The sequence below is a fragment of the Anomaloglossus baeobatrachus genome, chromosome 7, assembly GCF_048569485.1.
Source record: "Anomaloglossus baeobatrachus isolate aAnoBae1 chromosome 7, aAnoBae1.hap1, whole genome shotgun sequence".
NCBI classification, from domain to species: Eukaryota; Metazoa; Chordata; class Amphibia; order Anura; family Aromobatidae; genus Anomaloglossus; species Anomaloglossus baeobatrachus.
The window spans coordinates 28,330,930-28,343,332 of record NC_134359.1 but is presented as its reverse complement, the minus strand read 5'-3'; the positions used below and the strand labels follow the sequence as shown (position 1 = coordinate 28,343,332).

Sequence of the window (12,403 nt, the reverse complement as noted above, 5' to 3'; positions counted from 1 at the left end):
TTAAATCTAATTTTCCCTGGACTTGTGCTGGTGATATTCAGTGCCTTCCCAAGCTCTGGATGCAAGCAGGCGGTTTGCACTCATCTGTATTTCCCCTTGGGTTTAAATACTGTAATTTTCCCTGGACTTGTGCTGGTGATATTCAGTTCCTTCACAAGCTCCAAATGCAAGCAAGCGGTTTGCACTCATCTGTAGAATCATTGCTATTTTTTGCTGAACTTCTTCCTGAGGCTGGAGATAAGTTGTTCATGCACTTTCCCCTTGTGTGTATTCCCTTGTGTCTTCTTTAGTGCTTAGTGCGGTTGACGAAGAGCTCATCCCACCCATTGCCTATCTAGGGCTCAACTCTAGGGTCATCCTAGGATCAGGTATCCTGCTCGACACATAGGTGGGGAACCTATCTATGGTGGTGAAGGACTCCAGGGACCAGTGATAAATTTGATCAGAGGTCACCATCTCCCCCTTCCCTTTGCTTTTGGCATTCACTTAGTACTGCCCATACTTAGAGAGACAGCAGAGTTCATTTGCAGACAATGCAAAGCTAGGATGGATAGCTAACACTAGAGAAGACATAGTAAGGATTCAGGAGGATCTAGATAAACTGGAATAATGGGCAGTGACTAATAGAATGGTATTTAACTGGAAAAAATGCTAAATTCTTAATCTAGTCAAGAAAAATGAAAATTACATCTATAGAATTGGAGGAATATAAGTTAGCAACAGCCCGTGTGAAAAAGACTTGGGTATAGTAATAGTTCACAGACTACACAGAAGTCACCAGTGTGATGCAGCAGCAAAAAAGGCAAACACAGTTATGGAATGTATTAAAAGAAGCATAGAGTCGAGATGATGTGAAGTATTTATCCCCCTCTACTCTGCTTTGGTCAGACCTCATCTGGAATACTGTGTCCACTTCTGGGCACCACATGTTAAAAAAGACATGAAAAAAACGGATCAAGTTCAGAGAAGAGCAACCTGACTTGTGAGCAGACTTTAACTATGTCCTACGAGGAACGGTTAAAGGTTGTGGGAATGTTTAGCTTCCAAAAAAGTAGACTGAGAGGTGAGTTAATAGCTGTCTACAAATATCTGAAGGATGTCACAATGTAGAGGGATCATCCTTATTCTGATTTGCACATGGAAACATGAGAAGCAATGGAATAAAACTGAAAAGAAGAAGACACGAGGGTGATTATTGAGAGAAACAGGCGGCTACGAGAAGTGTTAAGTTCTCCTTCATTGGAAGTATTCAAACAGACTGTCATGGCCGGGGATAGAAGTTATACCAGCCATATAGCACAATACCAAGGGAAGGGGAAATGAATGCCCTATTGCTAGGGAAAGGGGGAAGTGGTGACCCCAACCACAACCTGCAGCTCACCCTCACTGCCTTCACCAGCCCTATTCAGGCTCCGTACCTGTCGTCGAGCTGGATACCTTACCCATAGCAAACCTTGATTGTAAGGATTATGGGTATGAGTGCTTGATAGCACTACTAACACTAATGGAGACACAAATGCTACCACCTGAGCCCAGGTAGACAGCAAAAGTCAAACACTTATCTTAGGACCAGCTAGCACAGAAGTCTCTGAAGCAACAGGACACAAACTCGGCACAACACAGCCAGGAACAACTGTAAACCGCACCAAAAGCACGCCAGGGCTTATAAAGGAAGTCAGAGGCTGGCAATTGAGAGGAAAAACTGACAGTTTTTAAGGGTCATAGAGTCTGCTGGATATAGAAACAGGGAACTGTCAGATAACAACACGTGCTGCCAATCTCTGGGATTTTTTAACACTCACTGCCACTGGATTGTCAGCCAGCCGTGACCCCTTCGTGACAAGATGTGACACATCTGTGACACAGACACTGTTGACAGACAGCTGTCTGAGATGGGTTAGTGAATCCTGCATTGAGCCGGGGTTGTCCACGCTCACCCTGGAGGTCCCTTCCAACTCTAACGTTCTATGATTGTATGATAAGCCATCAATGTCTGATTCACACAGAGGAGAATGAAGGGAATACTCCTTTAACTGCATTTATTGAAGGGTGCAGAGCATATATTATTTCGTGGTTTAATTTTCCAATATAGCAAGTTTTGCATTGTGTTTAGAAAATACCAGAAGTCTAATTACCAGGGTATCAGGCACTGCAGCTGTAATGGGCCACAGCAACCTCTATTCATTTGTGGCGCCCCTGAGGCTTCAGTCACCACAGGGTACTTCACCTTACTTAAGGTGCGGTACTCATCCTGGATCCAGAGGAGGTCGGTACCAGTTCCACCACACACCAATTCACACACACAACCAGATTGGCCTCCCCACTGGGGAGCGGCTAGGATTGGGTCTTAAGGCAGTCACCAAACATGGGGAACTGCCACCCACTAGTGATAGGGAACCGGGGGAAGGAGCAGCCACCAGGGGGAGTTAGGAGCAAAACAACAGTTGAGTTCTCCAGCAGGAGAGGAAGGGAGCAGTTGGGTTTTAACAGTGGCTTTGTTGGGACGCAGGAGTCAATACAGTGGCCGAGGGGAGAGCTTCATTGCTCCCTCAGGATCGGCGCGGTGCCGGGTGCAGAATCCTAGGGTGGAACAAACTTCCCGTTGTATCACCAAAATCTGCAGGACAGGGGGATTGTATGTCCCTCTGGCCACCACAGTTCCCGAAGCACAGTGCTACAAAGTGTCCAGGGTCGTGTTCTAAGGTAGGCCCCACAACGGACTCACGGCACCTGCATACAGGACGGGAGAAAACACTTTTCAAGAACCGGGGTCCTCAAGAAGCTTCAGGCCACGGGGATCCACCTCTAGAAGCGCAAGGAAGAAGGGCCCACTATTCACTGTACGGGTTCTGACCTCCAAAGGATCCGGAATTGACTGGGGCTCATCATGGCAGTCACTGGCATCTTCCAGGTAAACCAGGTCTATGAATAAAAAAACCTTGAACTCGCAGAGACTGTGTCCGCCTGTCCTTGCCGGCGCCCGCCATTACTACTCCCCTCATCATCCTCCCCGGAGACCGCTCCACCTGTGGGGAGCAGAAACATCTTAACTGCTACAACCATCAGCCCCGGAGGACAGCGACAGCAGTGACGGCTAATTTCCCGGCCGCATACCGCAGGTGGCGTCACGAAACCAACCTCCACCATTATCATCCCCCCCTTCTTTATTGTACACCTCGGGGCCATGAAGCCGGGTAGGGCCACCCGTGACATCCCCAGACCCGACATCACCAGGCCCGGTGACGAGTAAAGTTAACCCCTTGCCCTGTGGGTGCTACACATCCAATGCAAGATGGATTAAATGCAAATTGCAAAATGTAAAATGATCACAAATCTTCGATAAGCATTTCATATTCTGAACCCTCTTTCTTGTTGCAGCGGGTCACGGTAGACTCGGACTATCACCTATGTTTTGCATAGAGCCCCCATATTTCATTTTTACTCCCCTGATTATTAGTTGAAATTCCCTTATGTTTATGCAAGTGCTATGTATCTGACGTTAATTAATGTATTTACTATTGATTTGTGTGTTTGCATGTTTCCCATTAGCAATAATTCATTAATATGAAGGTTTTTTTGCTTTTACCCCTAATAGCCATCCATTACTCATGATGCACTAATAAGTGATATTTTCTCCATTGAATCATGTGATCGCTTCCATCTGGTAATAGAACATTCTAAATGATAATGTGACTTTTAATGAGCGCTGTCTTTCACCTCGGCCGTTCCTGTTACTCCTCTCAATATTAGACGTTTAATTACTATGTAGCGCAGTGATTGCTGCTGGGGGGGAGCTGGATCTCTAAGTGCTGGTAATGGGTTTTCGGCACTTCAGGATTCTGATGACTTGCATCATCCTCGTACCCTTTGTACGTAAATTCTGCCTACAGTTCCAGGAATCCATTTGATCATTTGCTGTGACCTTGTCATTGGGAAGAATTTTAAAGGAATGGAGAAATGGCAAATATTTCTGATGGGGAAAGTTACCATCGGATCTCGTTGTCTTTGACTGTGAATTAATATGGAAATGTTTGCAACAAAGTATCACTATAACCATTAATCTCATATACATGATGTTTACAAAATAAGGCCTGAGCATGTGGTTCCATGCAGGCGTTACATTATATATATTAACAATAGAGTACAGGAGTTCATAATGAATATATTTATTAAACGACTAAAGTCCCCCATATCATATATTATTGAAGAAGGTGTTACATTATAGCAGTATTATTTGGATGTTTAAAGGATATTAGAATACGTCATATTATTTAGTCAGTATTCTTAAGACATTATATACCATAATACCACAATAAATCTCAAATAATACCCACCACCATACTGTAGTACTTCCATACAGCCAAATAGTGCCAAGAGAATACTGCCGTATGTTATCTACAAAATACTGCTACATAGTGAGTAAATATCCTTAAATTAATAACATAATGGTGCCATATAATTCCCATATAATAGTTCAAATAATAAACACATATAATATAGTACCTGCGTACCACAGTGCCAAATTCACACTGCCATATATTGTCTACAACATCCAAATATTTTCCCTTGAAGGGGATGCCCACTACTTGGACAACCCATTTTCATTCCCAATTTTTGGCCCAATAAAATAAAAATACTTATACTCTCTTCCGGTGCCGTTGCGGCTCAAGAGGTGCCACCACTTGCTCTCTTGTGGGTGCCACCACTTGCTCTCTTGTGGGTGCCACCACTTGCTCTTTTGTGGGTGCCACCACTTGCTCCCTTGTGGGTGCCACCACTTGCTCTCTTGTGGGTGCCACCACTTGTTCTCTTGTGGGTGCCACCACTTGTTCTCTTGTGGGTGCCACCACTTGCTCTCTTGTGGGTGCCACCACTTGCTCTCTTGTGGGTGCCACCACTTGCTCTCTTGTGGGTGCCACCACTTGCTCTCTTGTGGGTGCCACCACTTGCTCTCTTGTGGGTGCCACCACTTGCTCTCTTGTGGGTGCCACCACTTGCTCTCTTGTGGGTGCCATCACTTGCTCTCTTGTGGGTGCCACCACTTGCTCTCTTGTGGGTGCCACCACTTGCTCTCTTGTGGGTGCCACCACTTGCTCTTTTGTGGGTGCCACCACTTGCTCTTTTGTAGCTCACGAGAGGCTGATACGTCACACAATCCCTGTTCACAATCACCCCCGGCTTCCCTCTTCCCACCTATGGATGAATAAGTAATCAGGAAGAAGTAGGAGCTTTGGCTGCCGCTCACCTCTTATTGATGTTTTATATGGCTGAAGGCAGGAGAGGGAAGCCGGCAGTGGTTGGGCATAGGGGTCACATGACGTAACAGCCTCCCATGAGCCCCAGGAAAGCAAGTGCCAACACCACTGGAACCGCGCCGACACTGGAGGTGAGAATAAGTGTTTTATTTTAAAGGGGTCAAACATGGGGAATGAGAAGGGGTTGATTTACAAGTTGACAGTCCCTTTAAATTGTCCACATCACATTGTCAAACAGTTCCCATATAAAATAACAAATAACCTCAAATAATGCACATTAATATAGTGTAGCACTACCATTCAACCATACAATGCCAAGATAATACTGCCATATCTTGTCAACAGAATACCATTACTTTGTGGCCAAATAAGATGAAGTACCTATATATCCTCTAACCATAAATATGTAATTTTCACAATTACTGTGAGCAGAACATTCTGTATTGTTCTGCTATGTTCTCCTGCAGAGCCGGTATATGTTGCTTATGGTGCAGAGCATTTTGCAGGATGAATGCTTTGCTGGTTGTTTCACAGCACTGGGTTTCACGCTGGTCCTGGGAGATCCTCTCACAGATACTTCTCTTTCCTCTTGATTGCTCTGCTTCTTTAGGGAGTATGATAGCTCAGGACACCGCTAGTCGTACTTCCTGGTTTTAGTTGTGCTGTTGGCTCCCGTGGTGTTCAGTGTTCAGAACTTGGTCTCTAAACTCATGACTTCTGTTTACCTGTCTCTTCCTGTCCTTCCCTGTTTCTGTTTTGACTTCCCGGCTTCTGACCTCGGACTTTCTCCTGACCACGTCCTCACCTGCTCCCTGTAGTTTGTACGTACTCTCCTGGAACCCTGACCTTCGGCTTGTATCTTGACCTTGTCTCTGTCTGCCCCCCGTGTACTGTTGTGACCTCCTGGTTTATGATCTCAGCCTGTCTGACTACCTCTACATTTACTGTATACAAGTGTGTCTAGCGCCACCTTGTGACATTCATCACATTAATATTACCATAAGTTTCTATATACCGAAGAGGTATTCTTTTGTGACTATATGGTTATATGGGAGTACTACAAAATGTGGGTAATAATAGGAATTGTGTTATTATATTATTTAGAATCACCATTAGAGTAAATAATGTAACAATCTGAAAATATATTATATATTATTCTACATTAAATAATAAATTCTAAACTTGGAAAAAAAAATGCTAAAAAAAAGTCAGTGCAGATTTTCTGGGATAAGTGATAACTAATGTAGTAGTAAAAGTAACAGACCCAACTTCTGACACTATAGCATGGCAACATTTGTCAACTGATTGAAAGAGGAGCTAAACTTTTTTTTTATTTTTTATTTATTTTATTTTTTACATTTAATTAATTATCTCCCAAGAATCCGTAAGACAATTCACTTGTATGAGTCTCTTTACTCAGTCAGGGGAGTTCTCCTACACATACTGTTTAAATAATTTATGGATATTTGCCAAGCAGCAGTTAAAAGGATCTTCTAAAGCTGCATACTGTAAACTGGACAAATACTATTACTTTGCAATGCCTGGAAGATAATTAAATAAATACAAATAATATGAAAAAGTTTAGTTATTCTTTAAGCTTAGTTAAAGCTACAAAAGTATTGAGTATATATAAAATGCACAAATAATAATAATAATAATAATAATAATAAAAAAACAATACATACATTTTTGCCCACTTGTCCAGCTCCTCATCAAGATAGGGTTTCACATTTTTTGGCAAAAGCCCAAGTGAATTCCCACAAAGATAAATACACTCGTCTTCTTCATTGACAAGAGATATATCTGCTGGAATAAATATATAAAACATAAAATAAATACAAAGTAATAATAAAGAAGTTGTCAGTGCAACATTGATGTCGTGTATGTCAACTTCCACTTCCATTGTCACTTATAAGATCTCTAATTGTCCAATAGTCATCAAATGTAGATTTCTTCTTGGTCTCTTCATCACATCTTTAGTAGAGATGGGCGAATAGTCAAATATTCAGGTTCGGAATCTTTGTGCCGAATAATTTTTATTATTTGTGTATTTGTGCCAAATAACAAACCTAATGCAAGTCAAAGGGAAATTCGAAAAATTTTCTGGAGGACCTTGGAAGTAGGTCTAGGAGGGCTGTAAAAATTCTGCAATGGAGATGTAGATTTAGTGCATAGATTTCTATAAGAAAATACTGAACATGCACATATAGCCTAATCTGGTAATCCACCATTGAGTTAAATGGGTTCAACTAACATGAGGTTACTGAATTCACTTCAACTCCTGGCAGAAAAATGCACCAATAAAGTGTCAGAACCTCTTTGCATTATTGGTGCATTTTTTTGCCAGGAAATTCACCTGAGCTGAGTTAATTGAGTTCACCTGAGGTCACAGCTGTGGTACCTTGGGAACCCCAGCTGTGACCTCAGGTGAACTCATTGAGCTCAATGTCAGATTACCTGATAAAGAGATATGTGCACATTGAGTATTTTATTACAGACATTTCTGCACCAAATATGTATCTCCTGGCAGAAAAACACACCAAAACCATATGCATTTTTTTATGCAGTTTCAGTGTGGTCAGCAGGCAAGTCTCCTGTGCAGATGAAAGTTACAACCAATATTTAGGATTATAAATAAAGTGTTCAAAGTACATTAACCCGGACAGAACAGGGTTAAAACATGCATGTTATACTCAAATGAAAAGGAAATGTAAATAATAACAGTAGAATGCAATTTTTTATTTTTATAGAGAATCAATAACCTCAATATACATGCTGTGCAAGTGTATCTCGTCAGGCTAAGCAATCTGCACATAAGAGGAGGGCCCCAGACAGTTCAGCAGAAGGTGTATTTTTTTTTCTTTACATCTTTTAATTCCTTCCCTCCATTTATTATGCCTTGTGGTCTGGAGAGACCTCAGAATACAGACATTGTCAAGGGAGGAATTTGGGTGAAGACTGCTAATGGAGTCTTCGTTCGGGATATCAGAGACGGTGCCGTATTAGCTGTATATCAGTGCCGATATATCAATGTATAAGACAATGAACACAGACATGTTCTCTCTTTCAGCCAGTGTCATCCACTGAGCTTGTGTATTGGAAGAAACCCAATTATACAGATTGCATCTCTAACCTTGAAGCTAGAAAAAGGGAGTAAGGAGTATTTCACTCCCTATTTTCTCCCAGCACATTGTTTGTTTCTTGTACATTCTTTCTGTGTGAACTCTACTGATAAGACTTTGCAGCTTCACATTCTGGCTTCATTATCTTTGGTTAACTCCTTCATGACTATACAGCTTAGAATTAAATTATGGGTCTATGCTTTGGCTACATAGACAGACAGATTATTATGCAACTACATCTATATTTTGATTATTTACATACACAGATATTCTTATTACGTTTAAACAAACAAACTACAGCTCAGGCGACCTCCACAACATGTCTTCTCATGCAATCTCCTAATTACGATTCATATTAAAGGGAACCTGTCAGGTGCAATATGCACCCAGAACCACTATCAGTTCTGGGTGTATATTCCTAATTCCTCCCTAACCTTCCGTCTATCTAGTAACATAGATAAAGAGATCTTTAAGAAAAGTATTTCTAAACATCCTTTATGATATGCTAATGAGGCCAGAGACTAGTCGCAAGGGCGTTATTTGCCCGACTAGTCCCCCCTCTTACTATGTTACCACGCCTCTGTGGGCATGCTAGCATACTATTCAATGCCCATTCTTCAGCGTCATCAGCAGTGACACGTGTCCTGTGATCATAGTCACCACCTCCGGTGCTGGATTTCAGGCTTAGTGCGCATGATCAGAAGTCCTACCATTTCTGGCCATGTGTACTATGAAGCTGGATGTATGAGTCCCACGCATGACTGGAAGTGCCAGGATTTCTTACCATGCACACTGACCCTAAACCCGGTGTCTGATGGACACAGGTACGCACATCACTGCTCATGAAGATGGGCATTGAATTGCATATTAGCATGCCCCTGTGGGTGTGTTAACATGCTAAGAGGGCGGACTAGTCAGGGGAAGTACAAAAAAAGACAGTTTGCACTCCAATAATGCTAAAGTATGTGAACCATCAATGTGTGAACATGGACTTGCATTACTGCTGAGGGAAATCTAAGAAAAATGAGATATTTAGCATATAAAAAATATCTGCCCAGTCGCCACTTCACGGCATATCTCATAACTGGGTACCTACACTATGCTGAAGCCACTCTCTGGGTTTAAAACCTCCTGTGTATGGACAAGTAGAAACCTGCTATATAGGATAAGATTACCTGTGGCAACTGAGGGAGGGGTGCACGGTCAGAAGGTATGACCTTCTTAAATATAGACAAAAAGACTGACGGCACTCACCAAATTGAAATGTGAATAGGTGCATAACTGAACATGACATAAAATACAAAAAAAAAGACAGTTTGCAATCCGATAATGCTAAAATATGGAAACCATGAATGTGTGAACATGGACCTGCATTTATTTTATGTCATGTTCAGTTATGCATCTGTTCACATTTCAATTTGGTGAGGGCCACCAGTCTTTTTGTCTATAGTTAAGGGAAGTAACACCCTTGGAACTAGTTTCTGGCCTCATTAGCATATGATAAAGGATCTTTAGAAATACTTTTTCTGAAGATCTCTTTATCTATGCTACTAGGTTTAGGGCAGTTATGCAGGGGTTATAGATATGCACCCAGAACTGCTCTTGGTGCTGGGTGCATATTGGACCTGATAGGTTCCCTTTAAAAGGGAATATGTTGACTTCCACATCTACCAGTAGGTGGCGTTATATTATACTACACCAACAGGGTGCACAAGGCATTTATACTAGCGATTAATGAGGCCCTAGGATCAATCTGACATATTTGAATGTATCAGATCTGGGAAAAAGCAAGGATTAACTGTATAACAGTGGTATGTGAGAATAATAGGACATACGGGCGGCACGGTGGCTCAGTGGTTAGCACAGCAGCCTTGCAGCGCTGGGGTCCTGGATTCTAGTCCCACTAAGGACAACATCTGCAAGGAGTTTGTATATTCTCCCCGTGTTTGCGTGGGTTTCCTCCGGGCTCTCTGTTTTCCTCCCACACTCCAAAGACATACTGATAGGGAATTTAGATTGTGAGCCCCAATGGGGACAGTGTTGCCAATGTATGTAAAGCGCTATGGAATTAATAAATATTATATTAATAAGTAAATAATAATAATAATAATAATAATTAAAATAGTTAAAATGTCATATTATTATTATTATTATTTACTTATTAAAATGACATATTATTACTATTATTACTTTGTTATTATCATTTTTATTATTATTTACTTATTAAAATGTCCTATTATTATTAGTATTATTATTAGTATTATTTACTTATTAAATGTCCTATTATTATTATGATTATGATTATTATTATTATGTACTTATTAAAATATCCTATTATTATTAATGTGATTATTTCATTATTATTTACTTATTATTATCATTTTTTTATTATTATTATTATTTACCTATTAAAATGACATATTATTACTATTATTACTTTTTTGTTATTATCATTTGTATTATTATTTACTTATTAAAATGTCCAATTATTAATAGTATTATTATTATTAGTATTATTTACTTATTAAAATGACACATTATGATTATTATTATTATTACTTATTAAAATATCCTATTATTATTAATGTCATTATTTCATTATTATTTACTTATTATTATCATTTTTTTATTATTATTATTATTTACCTATTAAAATGACATATTATTACTATTATTACTTTTTTATTATCATTTGTATTATTATTTACTTATTAAAATGTCCAATTATTAATAGTATTATTATTATTATTATTATTTACTTATTAAAATGACATATTATGATTATTATTATTACTTATTAAAATATCCTATTATTATTAATGTTATTATTTCATTATTATTTACTTATTATCATTAGTATTTTTGTATTATTATTATTCCTATTATTATGATTATTATTATTATTATTATTATTATTATTATTATTATTATGTAATCACATTTTTTTCCAGGCATCTGAAATAGAAAAGAGAGAAATCAACTTTACAAATAGTCTTGATAAAAAAAAGTTCTCTATTTATCATTATTAATATCAATAATAATAATATTTTATTATCAGCAATGATAAATAATGGAACTTTTTTTATCAAGACTATTTGTAAAGTTGATTTCTTTCTTTTCTATTTCAGATGCATCTGAGGAAAAAAACAAGTAGTTGCATAAGTTTGCAAACTTCATTATATTGTAAATGTCACAGTCGATCCCCCGTCTTTTTGCGCCAAGGACATTTGCCATTTTCGCTCCTGGCCTGGCTCCAATGAACGCATGTCTGGAGGTTCTTATTTCTGATTGCTTTTCACCCAGTTAATAAAAAAATATGCAGAATAGAAGCCAAAGAGTCTAAAAAACTTAATAATGTGTCTTACTTGTTGGCAAATCCTTAATCTTTGGAATGTGAAAACATTGTCTGAGATGCTTCAATTCATCTTCATTGTCTAAGTGAAGAGCGAAGTCCTCGTCCAGCACCGAGCAGCCCATCCGAGACGCCTCGCTCTCTAACCTTGTTACAGGTGACATATGATTCGATGTAGTCATAATGATGGAAGGGACAGGACTGTACAGCGCTCTGCAAACCTGACCTGAAATGCAAAAATATCCCGTCATACTCAATATATCATAGCTAATGTGCTCTCGGTGCATGATATGCATTTATTTCCAACTCATTTACTTAACAAAGACTTGCCAAAGGCACCTATATGGGCATATAAGGGGCACAAAGGAGGGTTTCCCAATGTGGTTCCACCTCTGAGCTAAATTGGAGAGTTTTTCTTTTAAAATGTCTAAAGCTAAGCTGATATGTCCAGTAATCATCCATTAGAACGGATTCATTGGCAAAAATGTTCTGCAAACACAACTTTTTTGTCTGTTTTGATCCTTTTTTAACATTAAATTCTATGGAAAATAAGTTAACTGATTGCTATTTATCCATGTGTGTTTCTTTCATTTGTAAAGGATCTATTTTTTTATTGCCGGATCAGTTTTCTCGAAAGTAAGCCCTAGCCTGAAAATGAGCCCTAGCAGGATTTT

At 39.5% G+C, this 12,403-nt stretch overlaps 1 protein-coding gene across 3 annotated transcripts in view; it reads right to left on the bottom strand.

Moving 5' to 3' along the window:
- KYNU (kynureninase) overlaps window positions 1–12,403 on the bottom strand; it is a 271,837-nt gene that overhangs the window by 131,198 nt on the left and 128,236 nt on the right. For all 3 annotated transcript variants that reach the window (XM_075317171.1, XM_075317170.1, XM_075317169.1), the window contains exons 2-3: window positions 11,743–11,955; window positions 6,941–7,061 (exon numbers count right to left, since the gene is read on the bottom strand). In XM_075317171.1, the coding sequence (XP_075173286.1) occupies window positions 6,941–7,061; window positions 11,743–11,911 (290 nt within the window). In that variant the 5' untranslated portion in view covers window positions 11,912–11,955. The remainder of the gene's footprint in view (window positions 1–6,940; window positions 7,062–11,742; window positions 11,956–12,403) is intronic.